At 36.5% G+C, this 18,107-nt stretch overlaps 2 protein-coding genes and 1 pseudogene across 4 annotated transcripts; 1 reads left to right on the top strand and 2 right to left on the bottom strand.

Moving 5' to 3' along the window:
* Positions 1-369: 369 nt before the first annotated feature.
* On the top strand, positions 370-2,277 carry LOC145568091 (putative pectinesterase/pectinesterase inhibitor pseudogene; annotated as a pseudogene).
* A 1,050-nt stretch (positions 2,278-3,327) lies between these two features.
* LOC145567042 (uncharacterized) lies at positions 3,328-7,058 on the bottom strand. The gene is made up of 3 exons (XM_081626267.1): positions 6,049-7,058; positions 4,059-4,574; positions 3,328-3,953 (listed from the first exon to the last, which is right to left on the bottom strand). Exons 1-3 carry the CDS (start codon positions 6,955-6,957, stop codon positions 3,828-3,830), a joined length of 1,551 nt encoding a protein of 516 aa, XP_081482393.1. The 5' UTR covers positions 6,958-7,058; the 3' UTR covers positions 3,328-3,827.
* Positions 7,059-8,631: 1,573 nt separating this feature from the next.
* On the bottom strand, positions 8,632-14,575 carry LOC145567043 (two-pore potassium channel 5-like). Of its 3 annotated transcripts, XM_081626269.1 has the most exons (3): positions 13,337-14,574; positions 12,434-12,636; positions 8,632-11,827 (listed from the first exon to the last, which is right to left on the bottom strand). In XM_081626269.1, the coding sequence occupies exons 1-2, from the start codon at positions 14,419-14,421 to the stop codon at positions 12,483-12,485; spliced, it is 1,239 nt and encodes a 412-aa protein (XP_081482395.1). In that variant the 5' UTR covers positions 14,422-14,574; the 3' UTR covers positions 8,632-11,827; positions 12,434-12,482. The 3 variants fall into 3 exon arrangements, with proteins under 3 accessions (XP_081482395.1, XP_081482394.1, XP_081482396.1); XM_081626268.1 differs by lacking the exon at positions 8,632-11,827 and having other exon boundaries at positions 12,208-12,636; XM_081626270.1 differs by lacking the exon at positions 8,632-11,827 and having other exon boundaries at positions 12,543-12,679; positions 13,337-14,575.
* Between the last annotated feature and the right edge of the window lie 3,532 nt (positions 14,576-18,107).

Genomic DNA, 18,107 nt, shown 5'->3' with positions numbered 1-18,107 from the left:
TTCATAAGCCTATGGGATGTCGCACGATCAGCAGCGACATCCAAAATACAACCCAAGATTATGGAATCTATAGATTTAGCAAGGAAAAGCGGAGCACCACATAAGGATGAAACACTCCTGTAATGAGAAAATTAAGGGGATATGAGGAAGAGATAGTGTACCCTGATTCCTAATTTTAACAAACTTCTTCGATGTTCATATAATAAAATAGTCTCATTTTACACAATTACCGCATTGTGGTTTACCAAGAGTAAATATAATAGAGAGACGGAGGGTAGAGATCTCTCTTTTCTCGTCTCTCTTCAATATGAATTGATCTTTTCTTTTTTATTTCCCCGGGGAAAGAAACGATAGGGGGAGGGAGGAGCAATGGGAAGTAAAGTAGTGGTATCATTAATATCCATCATTTTGGTGGTTGGTGTTGTCATTGGAGTGGTGGTAGTCGTTCATCGCCCAGGGGATAAAGGTGGTAAGGATAATGGTAAGGATGATGAAAACTTGTCTTCCTCAATGAAGACAGTTAATGCCCTATGTGAACCATCTACATTTAAAGATTCATGCATTAAGAGCTTAGGATCAGTAGCACAGAACGAGAGCGCCACTCCTCAAGACTATGTTAAAGCTGGTATCAAAATGGCTTTGGAGGAGATATCAAAGGCCAACAAATTAACTGATACCCTTGTCCCTAAAGCTAGTGCAACAAAAAATGTGGAGAGAGCTAATATGGCTATTGAAAGTTGTAAAGACCTATTCAATTTAGCAATTGATCGCTTGGATGATGCCATTAAACAAGTTCAGGATCCTAAAATGTATAAAGAGAAGGATATAGTTTGGAACGTCCGTTTATGGCTCACTGATGTCGCCACCTTTGCCACTAGTTGTGTAGATGAATTTGATGAGGCTGAGGCTCCTGAGCTTCAAAAAACAATGCAGGATGTTGTTCTCAATGCCACTGAGCTCACTGTAAGCATGCTCGACATCATTACCACTTTTAATGCAGCTCTTGGTAACTTAGCTCTTTCTCTTAATGCTAGTAAGTTGGTTGAGCTGTCAACTATAGCCAATGCTACATCGAACTTTGGCACCCCAGTTACTAGTGGTCGTCGTCTCCTTGGCATAGCCATTGATAGAGAGGGCTACCCAACGTGGTTGTCTGCTGATGAACGTAGGCTCTTAGGTGGCAAAGGTGGAAAGAAGAAGATGCATAAGAAAAAGGGGGTTGGTAAAGGCAAGAAGAAGGGAAAGGGTAAGAAGGGTTTAGCTGCAGGAGGTGCTGCAGCAGTTACTGCAGGAGGTGCTGCAGCAGCTGCTGCAATTGTACCTGGTATGAAGCCTAATGTTGTGGTTGCTCAGGATGGTAGCGGCCAATTCAAGACCATCACAGATGCTCTCAGGGCCCATCCAGGGAAGAATCTGCAAGGTCGGTATGTTATATATGTAAAGGCTGGTATCTATAGGGAGGATGCCATTGTAGGGAGGGAACACCCTAATGTGTACATGTATGGAGACGGCCCAACAAGAACAGTGGTGACGGGGGACAAGAGTTTTTCTAAGGGCGTTCAAACTTCAAAGACAGCTCCCTTTAATGTGGAAGGTTTAGGGTTCTTTGCTAAGGACATGGGTTTTCAAAACACTGCTGGTCCCAAGGGGCATCAAGCTGTGGCTTTGAAGGTTAATGCTCTTCAAGATGTGTTTCACAACTGTTGGTTTGATGGCTTCCAAGACACCTTGTATGTTCAGGGTGGGTCTCAATTCTTCCGTGATTGCCAAATTGCTGGAACAGTAGATTTCATCTTTGGGAACGGTGCTACCTTGATCCAAAATTCTAAGATCCTTGCTAAAAAGTGTGACCCTAACCAAATGAATTTAGTCACAGCTCAAGGTGGTATAGCTGCTAATGAGCCCACTGGGATTGTAATTCAAGGTTGTGAGATCCTTCCTGATAGAGAACTCTTCCCACTCAGGTTCCAGCTCAAAACCTACTTGGGTCGTCCATGGAAGACCTATGCCAAGACTCTGTTCATTGAGTCTCTAATGGGAGACTTGATCCAGCCTGCGGGGTATGAACCCTGGGCTGGAAATGCAAACATCAACACTGCATTCTATGGTGAGTATGCCAATCATGGACCGGGTTCTAATACAGCTATGAGGGTCAAATGGAAGAATGTTAGGGTCTTAAACAAGGCTGAGGCCCAACGCTACTCTGCTGGAGTTTTCCTAGGCGGTGCTCCTTGGGTTAAGGCTGTTGCTGTTCCACTCAATCTTGTTGTTGCATAATGTGTCTGGGATGAGAGGTTAATAATTTGCTTTTATTTATATATTTATTATTCTGACTTGCTGAGCAGAAGCTCCAAGTCTTCAAGCTACAGTTATATCAGTTATTCTGACGGACTTTCTGGTGTAATTTAACTAACTAACGAATGAATTTATATTGACATCTATATGAGCAATTATATAATTATATTGTAACAGAATCTTAATCCTGTTATATTATCTGTAACTGAATTATGATATGCTTGAGTTAGTTATTACTGTAGTTCTATAAATACAGTCTTGTAAGAAGTCCAAAACAGATTTTGGAATAATAACTCTCTACTTCTCTATCTCTTCTATGTCTCTCTCTCTTAATTCTTTCTCTTATCTCTGATCTCTATTCTATCTTCTTCTCTTCCTATCATTCGACTATGTTTTCTAATCAAAAACAGTAGCTCGATTGAGCTCACGGTTACATATATTAAGGGTCAGTTCTCATTGGCTGAACTCAACTGAAGTGAACTGAACTTATTAATTAGTGATTTTTAACTACGGATTAGTGATCTTTGATTATTTATTATTATACATATGTGTATATACAAATATGCATATTAAAATATTTAAGAAAAATATACTATATAATTAAAATATTTATGGAAAATATATTAAAAACATGAAACCCCAAAACATTTTTAAAACATATACTATTTAATTAAAAAATAAAATATTATTATGACAAAAGAACACAAAACACTTTGTAAATAATTATCACAATTTAAAAAAAAAAAAAAAAAAAAAAAAGCTGGAACGAAATTAAACAGAGCCAACCCCCCCCCCCCCAACTGTATACCACTCTCTTTATTATTCTAATTAATACAATGTTATTATTATTAATTATTATTATTATTATTATTATTATTGTCGTTGTTGTAATAAGAGCTTAAAAGAATGAAATTTGGCTTTGTATCATTAGCAATATCATTAGATATAAACTGAACTGAACTGAAAATAAACGTATGAGAACAGGCCTTAAGTATGAGAATTTACTCGGGTAAGATATTTAAACTTCTTGAATCTAATTTTTGGAACGGTACATTCAGGGGCATTCTTAACTTGCCTACAATCTACAAACCTTGGCTTCCTGCTCCCAATACAAGAGAACAACATAATGTTTTCTGCTTTTCTCTTATGCTTTATATATTAGAAAATTATAGAGGTTGATTTCATGTTGCTTCTCCACATGGTAAACCAGTTAGTAATTTGCTGCAAAATTAGGAAAGAAAAAAAGATAATGCATGAGACCATGAGTATATATTTGGATAAAAGAGCAGATGCTAGATCTCCTTTTTAGATTGAAGAAAAGCTCACAGTAGAGAAACAAGTCACATTTCTGTCAATTTTACAATTAAAGGCATGGCCACAGATCACGGTAGATTCATGTGTCAAATGACGGTTATACCCTGCCCTTTATGGCTTGTGGATTGCACTTAATATATTACCTACGGTATTTTCACTCTACACCCTGCGCTACCATCGCACAAAGCCTTAGAAGCAGATTTCCTAGCTCCTGTTTATCAAGTGATAATGACATCAAAGTCACTGACTGTCCATTCTGCCACCTCCTCTTTGTCACTGACAAAAATTTCAGTACCCATATCAATTGAAGTCCATACTCTTTTCGCTGGAGGTGTACCAGGGTCCTGATATGCATAGAGAATGGCAATTTGTTAGCAACAACCAGAAAAACAAAGAGCAAATTACTGCATACACTAGTTAAACACTGCAGTTGAAGAAATCATGATAACCTGGTAGAAGTAGAGCCTACTAGAAAGGCCGCCAACATCCAACACCCAAGTAGTAGGATCGCCAACCCATCCTTGGCCTGGCTTGGTAGGATATCCATATTCAGCCCAAATAGGATGAGGCAGCAACTGGAGTATCTCTTGTGACTGAGGATTGCTGTAAGGGTCACATGAGTCAGATGGTTGCTCAGGGTTCTCAGCATTCCCAGGTCGACAATAGTAATGGTAGGCGCCATAGGGAAAGTGGGTAGTGTCATTCCTGGGAATCTTGGTGTTGTTGGGAGTAATGTGGTAGGGTGGACAGGACTTGATGCTAGTAGGGCTGCACCACGCGGGAGTTTCAGGGTTAATGATCATCTCACTATATCTAGTAACATCGGTGAGCACATCCCCATTGCATGGTTTTCCGTTGTTTTTCCAGCAGCTTCCGATATCAATCAAGTAGAATTGGCTCTTTGCTCCTCCGCCGTGCTTTATATCCAAATGCATTTTCACTTTAAAGTTTGGGGATACTGGAAGCTGCATGCAGGAAACGTTATATGTATTACTCTTTTAATTGTAGTTAGTGGCCTAGTTATAATGTCAATGATTGTAATTGTGGCACCTAGTATAAGAACTTAATACAACATGGAACAAAATGAACACATGGCCTGGTCAAGGTGGGATCCACGTGAGCAAAATCTACCTAAATACACTAAAATTTCGTTATTTATTTGGTTTTGAATATTGAGGCAAATAATGGCAAAGGTAGACTTTTGACGAAGGGGCCGTTCTAATAAAAATATAGAGCCATAGGGGTCACTTCAATAAGTGTGAGTAGGGTGAAGCACCATTAGGGCGAAGCACCACAGAGGCACCAACTAAGGGCCTGTTCATATTTACTGAACTGAGCTGAACTGAACTGAACTGATTGGAGCTGAACTGAACTGATTGGAACTGAACTGAACTGAACTGAACTGAATTAAACTGAAATGAATATTTTATGTGAGAGGGAAATTAAGAGCTGAACTGAACTGAACTGAACTGATTGGAACTGAACTGAACTGAACTGAACTGATTGGAACTGAACTGAACTGAACTGATAGGAGCTGAACTGAACTGAACTGAACTGAAATTAAGTAAATATGAACAGGCCCTAAGTGTCTCCCCGGAGGCAAACGTGTATGTCAAAGTAAAACAACAAAAATTTTATTTAATAAAAAAAAATAAACAAACAAAAATCTAATAATCCTACTATTATATTAGTTGTTCAACTTTTTTTAATAAGAAAATTTAAGTAAAGTAAGATATATAAGATAATTGTTAAATAATATGAGTGCCTTTATTATGATCTAATAAGAGGATAGAGTGATACATATATGATTAAATTTTTTTTTTTTAATGTATGATATGAATTTTAACATCCCGTATTTTGAGATAGACGTTTCTTCGTATACGTGTCAATACCCGTTCTTGTGCAACCTATGCTGGGACTTGGAAGGATTCGAGCTTGTGACTTTAAGATTACAAGATAATTCCCCAACCTTTGTTTGGTGGGGTATTGACAATAGTGTCAAGACTGTCAACACAGAGAACCATAAAAACAGTAATCGGAGTTTTTTTTTTTTTTTTTTTTTTTTTTTTTTTTTTTTTTTTTTTTTAATATATTACAGTGATCAGAGCTAAGAGTGGGATTAATAAAGGTTGTCAAAATAATCACGGGCAAAACCAAGAGTCAAGACAGATTTCAAAACCTGGGGAATTTAGCAAAACTTTATTTGGTGGAAAATCACATGGATCTTGCAAGCCTAGTCAAATTATTGATGTTTCCACAGCACATGTAGGGACGGGATCCAGGTGAAATATCACATTTTCATTCTTAATTTTGTACTACTAGAAGATTTTTTTTCTACTGGCCAAAAATTTACTTGTTTTCATAGAGATGGAGTGGAAACCCTGAATTGAAGCAGGACAAAAAAAAAAAAAAAAAAAAAAAAAAAAAAAAAAGACTCACAGTTTTGAGCATTCCTCTGGTGTCATAGTGATAACCTCCAGAATATCCTTGAGTTGCATCAGCCCTGAGGTACAGCATAAGCCACGGATACTTTTTGGAAGTTTTAAGCTTATGTTTGAAAGACCAGCTGCCCTGTCCAGGTTGCTTCTTCCAAGTAACTTCATAATAAGAGACTCCCACGCCCACGTCCACGACATTGCTGATATCGGAATCTAAGTCATAGGTACCCCTGAAGCCACCCGTCATGGTGGCTATATCAGAGTCATTAGCATGAGATAACCTCAAGGAGGTTGGGTTGTGGTGAAAGGAAGGTTGGTTCATGCACCCAGCTCCAAAGCAAGGGAACCTGCCTGGAGGTGTATAAAATGGACCAACCTTTTTCCCATTCTGTGGGCATAGACCTGAATTACTGTCAAAGTTGCCATTCTTCAGCATAACCATCCAGAATTGCCACGGGGCTTCGGCCTCAGCTTTAACCTCGCATAAGCTTCCCAAATATAGCTCCTTTTGGGCTGCATACAGATCTGCATTAGTCAGAGCTTCTGCTGTCAACCCTGGAAAAGGCTTTCCCACCCCAAGCTTGTTGTGTGCTTCTGTCACTTTGTGCTGAATTTCAAAGGACCTATTGCTTCCTCCACTTTGGATTTTGTTGCTGATAGAAGCTTCGGGGATGAAATTAAAGCAGTCGGCCGCTCGAGGGCTACCCATGGCAGGGGCTTCATGACCAACTTCATTGCAGAAGTTCCAGGCCTCAAAGGCAACCCTCAGTCCGTCCCTCTTCATTCCTGGATCCCCCACTGCCGATTTTTCCTTTTCAATGTTTCCTGCATTCACACTGCATCTGCAGCTGCAGCCTAACAAAATGGCTGCTACCACCATTACTAACAACACTCTTACCTCTTTACTCATTTCCGTCAACAATTAATCTTCCCTTTTTTCTTCTTTTATCTTTAGTTGATTGATTTGCAACAACTCACAGTACAACCAACTATTTAAGTAGAAGAATTATTAATTAAGAGAAAGACAAGAACATAGATATATAAAGGAACAACTACTACTACTGCCAACTGGTATTGGTAAAGCACAAAACCCCCTCTTCATAAGGTAAGTACTCACTAGTATTTAAGAGAATATATACGTTCCTTGGCGAGTAGAGCTTTAATTTTATGCTTCAGCTCAGATTGTGAAGGGAGCATTTACTGACAATTCTTTTTATTTTTGATTTCAGATATTTAGCAACCCAAGAAAAGAAATTGCTCCATATTTCTAATGTCAATTACATTATCATGCAATTTTAACACTGAATAATTTAGATTTGGAGTATACTGTATATTTAATACTCGTACTTGTATTTCTTTCAAACCTTTTTGTTCTTCCCATTTAGTCTTATTTGATTCATCTCAATTAATAATCAATTATTGTATACATTTACTAATATGCAAATATAAATATTTATTGTCACAGTAATACTTTTACAAAAATGCATAGAATGAGAAGAGTATTTAGAATCAGAAAGTGTGGTAAATGTCTAAAAGCAGGCTAAGCAGCAGAGATTTCGTGGAGAAAAAAGAGAAGGAAAAAATGCTTATTACTCCTATAATGCATATAATATTTTGTGATATTATTAAAAATGTGTATACTACAAAAGTAAAAAGGAATGATTGAAGTAAGTTGTAATCTTGCGTAATTTTGGATTGGAAGCGAAAAGAAAGGTTTGGAAAAAGTAAGTTTCAAAACATTACTTCATTTGCGTCTGAGTGTCGGTCTTTGTAAGTTGTATCTGATGATCTGGGACTCGTAACGGATGAGGTACTCTCACTAACCTCACTGGTCCCTAACTTTATGCCTTGTATCTTTGCTTTCACTGTTTTTTTTAGGTGTTGTTTGTTTGATAAGGGAATTTACTTCCCATGGGAATTAAATACCTAATAATTGTCTAAACTTGTTTAGTTGGGATGAAAGAAGTTGCAAATCATGGAGATTTTGAGTTACCTAGGGGGTAGGTAATTAACTTCCCATGTTTTGTGGGAAGTCACAATTCCCATAAATTTGCAATTCCCTCCTTTACACTTTTTATTGTCAACCAAATAACTCATCCATTTGAAATCCTCATGATTTTCCACTTCCTCCATTTAAGCTTTCATCATAATTACTATTACTCCAGTAATCCAAACTCTCCCTTCTTTCTGCCACTTATTATAATATAAATAAAGTATACAAACCGATTCAATGGTTCAACCATTTGCTTACATTTTTTATTGAGTTGATCATCTAATATGGTATTAGAGCCAACATAAACAAATACCACGGCTTCGAATCTCATCCACACGCCGGATATGATGGGGCCTAAGCTGCGTCCACATTTCTAGCTTAATAGGCTCTAATGTGAAAAGGCGTAATAGTGTGCGTATACACATTTAGTTGAGTTGTCCTCTAACAATTTACTTTTGTACAGAGTATATATTCTCTCTCTTTTGTTTTTTGAAGACCCCTTTTAAAAAAATTAAAAAAAAATAAAAAAAAAAAACTACACTTTTACCAACATATAATTTTAGGTTAATTAATTAACTTTATTATACAAATAAGTGAGGGTAGTTGAAATATTACAAAACAATTAGAAAAGATATGGATATAAAAGGGTTTCTCCCTTTAAAAGGTTTTTCTAACCTCTATTGTTAGATTTTTTTTTTTTTCTTTTTTTTTTTTAAGGTTTTCCTCTACTCTCCTCCTTTTCTCTCTTTCTCTTTCATCTCTTTTTTTCTTGTCTCTTTTGTAAATCTTTGTAGATGTTTTTACCGGTGATAAGCCTCAAAAAACATTAGGAATTTAAACTTTTCACAAAATATAAGAATTTATTTACCTTTGTTCCTTATGTAAGTAGTAATTCCTACTGCTATTCAAAAAAAAAAAATGGTAGTAATTCCTACTCCCTCCGTTTCGCATTAGTTGCAACACTTTTTATTTTTAGCTGTTTTACTTTAGTTACAACACTACTATATTTAGAAAGAACTCACCATTATTTTATGATTTATCTCTCCCACAAAACCCACTTTTACAAATATTTTATTAATTCTCTTTCTTACCAACCCTACCTACACTACTTTTTTTTTATTATTATTTCTATCTCTTACTAACAATACTTTATATAATAAGGCTACAAGTCTAGTCTATAATCTTCTTAAACTATGAGCCAAGCCTAGTGTTGCAACTAATGTGAAACGGAGAAAGTATATGAAGTTACTTCCCTTGTTATTAACCAAATAATTTTAGGAAATTCCCAAAACTTTGCCATTCATGGAAATTATAATTCCCATGTGAACCAAACTACACCTCAATTCCTTAAACTCCTATCGTCCTATGTCAACCAGCTCGCAAGTTGCAAAATCCCTATTGTATTTTTGAGTAGGCTGTAGGGTAAAAATTGGTGATCGTCTAAAGCTTCACAGCTCTGCTTCTGACACTTATTTATAACCAGCTCTGCTTCTTAGCCTCTCAGGGCACCGCTCCCTTTAATGCAGTAAAAGGATTTTGGCTGCACTACTACTTTTAACACTGTCGCTTCACATTGTGTATCAGTTGCACTTCTATTCAAAAGAATCAGCTTGGATTAAGCAAGGGTACACATAAGCTTTCAAAGCTTCACGTGTGTTACATGGAAAAGGAAGGTAAGATCTTCACTGACTCAGGTGGTTAACAAACAAACACACCATCTCCATACCAAATCGTAAGATCTTCACTGACTCAGGTGGTTAACAAACAAACACGTCATCTCCATCTTCATCTCCATACCAAATCTATGTTTGGTACAAGTTTTTCGTCCTGCAAGTCCATTAGCTCGTACTTCCACATACAGTCATACAAATCAATGCTCTTAACAAAACTAATTTATCACAATTACCCAAGGGAGATGAAGAATAGTAAAGAGTGCGGCTCATCTTTCAGAAATAGCACATGATAACTACTACGGATTACATAGTAATATCCAACCCATCAATATGCTCAAAGCATTTCAGTCATTCAGATTTTACATTGGTACCCTCAAGTCAATTACCCTAAAAGCAATCGTTTGTGTTTGTATTCTTTTCTAGTATTAAACCGTTTTAAAAAACCAAAACGCATACATACATATACACATGCTGCCAAACACATTTGCTGCTAGCCTACTCCCTACGACCCAAATTAGTTTATATCTTAAGGCTATATTTTATTCAACTTATGGATTTTGTAAGACCTTATTTTTACTACATCAAAACTTATATAAGTTCATAACTTTATTGCCTAAAATAAGCCAAATAAGTTGACAAAATGGGACCAAGAATGGACCAATATATTACAAAAAAAACATAAAAGACCTCTATAAAAGCAAGTGATTTTTATTTTTCAATCCTCTCCTCATCAATTAATATAAGGTACTGACAAATTAGAAAATTTAATCATAATATTACAAAGTATTCCTTAAAAAATATAACTATTAATTTCAAATTAAGGAGTAACAAAATCTTTATAAATGTTTAACCAGTTATAAGCTATCTAGCAAAATGACATAAAAGACGAGAGAGAGAGAGAGAGAGTAATCCAATGATACTGATAATAATACCTTCAGAGAAAAGAGTTCAATGATATGGAGTAAGAATACCTTCAGCATATGGCATGCTATTAGACAGGTAGACAATAAACCAAATAACATGAGGATGGCCAAGGTTCTCAGAAAAAATTAGGTGTGCGAGGTCCTGTTCTTTGAGTTTCCATGACTCGAAGGATCTATGAACCTCAGATCACCCTCTTTCTAGCTTACCGCCAGAGCCTCCTGGACCATAATAGATTCTGGATTGCCTTTCAGATCTTGCAAGAAAAAAAATAAGGGTAACCAAGATTTTGGAAGAACACAAGAACAACAATTCACAGTTGCATCCATTTAACTAAAATAGTCAATATCCCATATATTGCTGGTACATATGCATGGCAATAATGCTGTAATTCTAGCTTTGCACTAATTTACAGAAGGTAGCAACCATATACACAATTATACACAAACATCTGCAATGGTTATCATTTAGTCTCACTTCAAATAATCCTAACCAGTAAAATATAATTATACACAAATATCCTTTGTACATAATGCAGCTATCAAGTTTCCAAACAATTTCATAAAGACCAGATTTTGCACAAGGTAGATGTGAGAATAGTAGAGTCTCAACACCTAAATAACAAAATTAAGAATGGTGTTCCTATAGCTTTGATTGCCTTCCCATCCCCTTTCCCATCCTAACTAGTAATATATAATTAACCCATGCTATATCTCTTGTGCCTAACACATATTCTAGTTTCCTTTATATGCAACTTGAAGACGAAATACCCCCACTATTTTGGCTCATATTCAAGATATCTTATGTTAAGATAAACCAAATGCTACAACTCCTATCACCATCTAAAACCATTTTGAGATATAATGTACTTCATGTCGCTTAATGAAGGATTAAAGAACCAACCTGGCAAGGATTTATGAGCATTGGCCATCATAGGCTCATAGATATCTCCTTTAGTCTTCAGAATTATAATATTCCTATGATTCCCGTGATGAACATGACTTCCTTTATTCATAGGATTTCTTCTGCAACAGGTGAATTGGAGTAGCTCCCAATAACATTTGTAATGGGAACAGATTTAATCCATCTAAAGACTTCTAGGACATGTATTATAATCAGACTTGAGGTGGAATAGTGTCCACAATCCAACAATTAAATATCTACAGCTAATGCTGAAGAGTGAAGCAATTTTACTGCAAAGAATGGAGAAGATATCAGCATCACACTATTATAGCAAATTGGGGAAACTTAACCATAGACCAAACTGAAGTCAAGTACGCAAATACAATTATTAAGAAGGAAAGCAAGTTTAACACAGACAGTAAGGAATTCAAATAGATTTTTTTCACAGAAAATAACCTAAGTTATTCACTAGACTTGATAACTTACAGTGAACCAAGTATTAAGTAATTTGTACCAAATTTAAGGAGAGCTTCAGGCTTATAATTAAACAAAACATACAAACACCATTTTACATTGATTTCACAAGATTAGTTACATTAATAAAGAAATTGCGTCACAATTGTACACAAGGAAACCATGCAATAATTTCAAGAGTTCGCACATTTTCATGTGATCTCAATGTTGCCTAGTGATTATTGAAAATGATGTACTAGGTAACCTGTTTAGAATATACAATATTTAGTATTTCTACATTGTTCTGGACACAATATATTAGTCTACAGGACAGAGATTTCTATAAATGAGGATAATCAGTAAGTCCCCTGTATATATGCATAATTCCAGAGATACCATTAAAAAACAAAACCATGAATTTATAGGATACAGATGTTGCTTACACCCTCATAACAACTCTCTTGCAATGCTTTCAGGCCAAACCTTCTGCTTTCACGAAAAAGGGCGACTTTGCAATAGATCAGGCAGCGTAATCCTTCCCATGTTGTTGGAATCAAGCTTTTCAAACTGATGGCAAATCTGTGATATGTCCTGCTCTCCAACCTTTCCCATCTCTTTAAGCTTGAAGATAACATATTCTGATTTGCTGCGCGTAAAGGTAATTATGGGGGATCAGTGGTTCTTCTCAACTTCAGATTGCCAGATACATGCATAGTATAATTAATAGTTAATTTTGATGATACACATTGAAAAATCCAAATTTAGTTACTTGTAGACCATAAACATAGTTCCCAAAGACTGTATAGATATAGGCCAAATAGCTAAACCCAGTAAACAAACCATGAGCTTTTGTGAAGCACAACCCTTTACACTACACTACGTAAAAAGTCCATCGACAGTCATGGACTCATGGATGCCCAAGGATTGAGTAATAATGATGATTGTGCTTAATAGCTTTTACACATTTGTAAAATGGAAAATTTGAATGGCAAATTGGCCACTTAGATTATGGATGATGACTGCCCAATTATCAACTGAGGTCTAAATACTACTCGTAATATAGTGATAAATCAGGTTTATTTAGACTCCTGAGCAAGGACCTCATCACTTCACACATGAGTATGTGTTGTCTTGCTTACATGGGTTCTATTCATGACATAATAAAGAGGTGTTAAAGTGCTCTGCTACTGTTCTTTTCTGGTTCCTGATTTTACCAATCAGTGAACAATTCTGCTACAATAGAATATACATCTATTAATTATTATATTGTAAAGATTAGAGAAATATACTACTTGTATACAGTTTTAGAAAAAAAAAAAAAAAAAAAAAAGAGGAGATGGACATACTTGATGAAATCGTTATTATTGATGTTGGCAGCAAAGAGGTCAAGAGGAGTAATGTCCCTTTGGAGAACCCACTTGGCAATGGTGCGTTGACGTTTGTGAATGCGAGCCTCAACAAGGAAGAGAAAGGAGCGGGCGACAGCCAAAGTGGAAAAGAGGAGCCAAACAGAAGCGAAAAGGCGGCCGGAGAGGGTGGTGAAGGCTTTATCGCCGTAGCCAACGGTAGTAACGGAAAGGGCAGATAGATAAAGGGAGTCAACCAAAGACAATTTCTCAACAAAATACAAGAAGAGAGTTCCAACACCGATGCATAGGATAAGGACCAGCAGTGCTAAACCAACTTTGAGACGGATTCTCATGCGACCTTTCTGAACATCTACAAGCCTGAGGGTGAGGAAGCGGAGGAAAGGGGGATTGCGATTATGACTCAGATTCGGATTATTAACATTATTAGTCTGATGATGAAGTATATCAGAGAGGATATTCTGCTCCTGAAGATCAAGCACATAATTGAGTACTCCAGAAAGGAGAATGTCGATGAAACCAAAGCCAACAAGTACAAAGAGACAGGAAAACAGTTTGGTAAAAGGAGTGAGAGGAGTAATATCACCGTAGCCGATGGTACACATTGTGACGATGCAGAAGTAGAGAGCATCAACAATTGGATGAGTCTCTACACCTCCTTCTCCTCTTGAGAATTGATCCTTGTTGAGTTGATACACCAAAACACCCATGACTAAGTATATTATCAGTAGTATACCTGCTTGTCTCACCATCACCGTCCTCGTACCCGAGGAATCTTCATCATCTTCATCTTCGTCTTCCTCCTCCTCGACTTCAGCTTTACCACCAACATCACCGCCACCGCCAGTTGCTGTGTATTTCGCTTGAAGCTCACGAACCACGGCGGCCATATCCTTTGCTGGGGCTGTTTTACATCTATGGAGTGACTTCGCCATGGGTCTTTTTATTTCCTGAAATTGCAATTCATCGTCAGGATTAGGATCATGAAGATGACAATCAGAGTGGGTGGATCTGGATAATAGTAGTCTCGATTCCTCCGCACCCCAATCTCCCTCCTCATCCATCTCCACCAATGGACGTTTTTTTCTTTTTTTTTTCTTTTTTTTCTTCCTTTTACAGAATTAACACACAGCCATTTTCACGGCTGACGGCTCCTCTCATCACAACCTTTCACAGTCACCCTCGGCTACACTCATTCTTCATTATTGGCCTCACTTGGTCCTGCTGTCTCTCATCAAAAAGAGTAAAGTATTTTTATTTATTTTAGGAAAATTTGTGAATTACAGTCATTTAAAATTTGGTGAATAATTTATCATAGTAAAAGTTAAATAGGGACCATAAAAGAGATAGAATGTGAGGGAGAGTAAATATTTTTATTATATAAGTGGAGACTATGGAACACAGAGAAATGATTAAATAATTTGAATGGGATGCATTTAAAAAAAAAAAAAACACCCATAAGAGCAACTCTAATATCAAGCTAATTGTTGAATTAGCTTGCCATACCACATAAGCTTTTAAGCTAATTGTCATTTTAGCTAATTTGAGTTTCAATGCATAGTTATTAGCTTACTATTTAAATTAAACACACCTCCTTAATTTATGTTTTTAACTTTCATTTTATTTATGTTTTACTTTATCAAGTCTTTTCCCAAGCAAATTAGCTTGCTTGACCAAGGTAATTGCATCTTCTAGCTCCAGTGGTCAAGCTAGTAGTTAGGGATTATTTAATATTGCACGCAACTCCCTAGTTACAGTCATTGGAATTGCTCTAAAAGAAAAGTGGTGCATTTTAAAAAAACAGGGGGAGTATTTTGCAAATTGCAGCCCAAAAGTTCTTATCAATTGTAAATTGCAGCCCGATTCAACTTTTTTATCGGTTTACGTGTCGAAAAATATTCGGTTAAGGTTTCAGGGGCTATTCTAGCTCTTAAGGATCCGAAGTGAGCTTGAAATTAGCAAAAAAATAATGTAAATGCCTCATTTTCCGTAAAAAAATGTATCGATTGGTGGGCAACTATTTTTTGCTGTAAAAATGAGACACTTACATTATTTTTTTGCTAATTCCAAACTCAATATGGACTCTTAAGGACTAGATCTAGTGGTGGCAAATTAAACTACAGTAGTAGTTGCACATCGATTATCTACTATGAAAAAAACGTTAATGTGGTTGCAGTGGTAAAAAATGGGGTCATTGTAGAGAAAGGTAAACATGAAACTCTAATTCATGCTAAAGATGGAGTGTATTCTTGTCAAAATATTGGAACTATTGTCAAAATTTTGTTCGAGCCTTCGAGGAAATATAAATTATGGAGCCACGTTACTCACGTAGATGCACTCATGTGCAAAGCAACTGTAACACCCTAAAAATTCCTTTCTTTTAAAACACATGTTTTGCCCTGTTTAAAACTTTAAATAGGAAAATCTAAGATATTACCGCCACCGTGACAACGGCTAAGGCAACTATCAAAGACATATAGCGGAAGACTCTCTTTAAAAACATTCAAAACGACTCAACTTAAAAGTCAACTAACGAAAGTAAAGTCAAACAAAGTCAACTTACAACTTGGAACCATTGTAGGCCCTTAACAAAACCGAACCAAACTCAAAACCTTTGCGTTAGTCTCACAAACAATAACATCATAAAATAATTAAAGCAATAAACATATCATAAACTTATGAAAACTAGCATGATTCGCTCTTCACTCATGTCCATCATGAATATGCTTCATCACCTGAAAATCTTCTCTCTACTTGTTTCCATTACTCTCCATTAAAAACGGGTCATTAAAAATGGGTCATCTTAGGGCCAAGGTAAAGACAAGGCCAACAAACACACAAACACACAATCAGCAAAGCTGAGTACATAAGCATATTTAAACACACTAACATGCTTTTACCTATCAACACGCAACTTACCTCATTGCACCTGTTTACAAGCACACAACAAAACCTCTCAACCAAGTAACTAAATAATTTATTTAGTATTGATTACGCATCGAACGGGTTTCCCCCCTAACCTGCCCCAATAAAGGGGTACTAACACGGGAGTTAACCATGCCAGTATAAAATAACCACTCGTAAGTGGCGGAATTCTTGCGGATAATAATAAAAGGAAAATACAGCGTCTTGTACTCCCAGTAGAAGTTATGGTTAAATATAAAACCCCATAACTCCCCCCATATGTTCATACTCAAGGTGTATACGTTCCAAGAGTTTTGGTGCGTAATGTAGCACCCTAGTAATTCTCTCTTTAAACCTGTGAGTACCCTGAACAATCCAAGAGAATTACTGACGTGCTACTGCCACGTGTTCAAACGTTAAGGCTATATCAGACATTAGCAGCGGAAAAACTAAATCAGTTATAAATAAGTTTCAAAACCAACAAACAAAACCAAATTATGTGTCACAACTTGGAACCATTAAGGCCCTTATTCAAAACTCAAACCAGTAGAAGTAGTATAAAAATGAAATCTAGTTTAAATAACTTCAAAAGTAAGTAGCAAAATAAAATGTGAAAAGCAACTAACACTCCATTCAAGATCCCACCACCTAGATGCGAAAGCTGCATGTGTAAGAACCTGTGGTTAATCTGCTCTCCAATATTACAAGTTAAAAATTAGATCATCACAGGTCATTGAAAGGCGAAGGCCATGACCAAAGAAAGACACACAAAGTACGCAATCAGCAAAGCTGAGTATATACAAGCTGCGAAATATAATAAGAAGTCCCTAGCATGCTACTAACATTCAATCATCACACACAATTAAATTATAGACTCAACACACGACTTAACTATCAGTTTTACCAAGACTCCACTAGTTAACAGTAGTTAAATCATTTCATTTATTCATTGGATTAAGCAATAGAAAAGGTTGTCCATCCCATGCTCCATTTGGAACATCAATAAAAGAAAAACTCCATGCCTCCTTTCGGAAACATCAATAAAACATCCAACGACCACGGGCGCGACTCCGTGACCGTAGCTAGTATGAGATCTCATCTAACTCCTAGTTTTTGAAAAGTATTTGAAATAAGAGACCCGTAGATCAGACAGCCTCTAGAAAAGTGCACGGCTAATACCCCGTGTACCCTAACCCCTGATTGTCATTACTCCAAATGTGCACAAATCCAGAGTTTTATTGTTCATCCATCTTGCACTTTACGTGATTTAAAAGTTTAGACTTGGTGATGACTCATATGTAAAACAATATAACCAAACCAATATCAATTCAGTCGTAAAGCAAGTTTCCAATTTCAATTCTTGATTTATTAGTGACAAGCAACATTTATTATTGATTCTTTTAACTACCTCGGTGTATAAACACCTTGAATGCATAAAGCACCCCACAATATAATCTTAACCTCGTCTTATAAGACTTAAATTCTTCCTTTACTCATTCTATCTCCATAATCATGAACGAGTGATAAATGAATCATTTCACCAAATCACATACCTTTGCCTCTAAGCGCATTTTGCATAATTAATGCATAAATAATACTTGCAATGTAGAGTAGTGCACAACATACGGAAATCACAATGTATAACCAAACAATTTAGCCCAGTCTTCTCTATACATGATACTAAGTTCTTGATACATCCCTAAACATGCATCTAAAGGCAAGGTTTCGTAACTCTTACGTACCTTGTATAAATGATTCGATTGGCCACTTTAGGAACTAGAAGTCGCCTTCTACAAAGTCCTCTCCTAAAACAAACAACAAGAATTAAATCAACACCCAAGCAAGT

This window comes from Chenopodium album, chromosome 11, assembly GCF_948465745.1.
Source record: "Chenopodium album chromosome 11, dcCheAlbu1.1, whole genome shotgun sequence".
NCBI classification, from domain to species: Eukaryota; Viridiplantae; Streptophyta; class Magnoliopsida; order Caryophyllales; family Amaranthaceae; genus Chenopodium; species Chenopodium album.
Note: the sequence above shows the minus strand (reverse complement) of the source record. Positions and strands in the feature narration are given on the sequence as shown.

What these genes read in the sequence shown, in the direction of transcription:
- LOC145567042 (XM_081626267.1), bottom strand. Translation starts at nt 6,957, where the DNA reads ATGAGTAAAGAGGTAAGAGTGTTGTTAGTAATGGTGGTAGCAGCCATT. An exon ending in CCAGAGGAATGCTCAAAACT is followed by an intron (nt 4,575 to 6,048) that starts GTGAGTCTTTTT and finishes TCCTGCATGCAG; the next exon opens with CTTCCAGTATCCCCAAACTT. An exon ending in GTAGGCTCTACTTCTACCAG is followed by an intron (nt 3,954 to 4,058) that starts GTTATCATGATT and finishes TATGCATATCAG; the next exon opens with GACCCTGGTACACCTCCAGC.
- LOC145567043 (XM_081626269.1), bottom strand. Translation starts at nt 14,421, where the DNA reads ATGGATGAGGAGGGAGATTGGGGTGCGGAGGAATCGAGACTACTATTA. An exon ending in AATAATAACGATTTCATCAA is followed by an intron (nt 12,637 to 13,336) that starts GTATGTCCATCT and finishes CTTTACGCGCAG; the next exon opens with CAAATCAGAATATGTTATCT.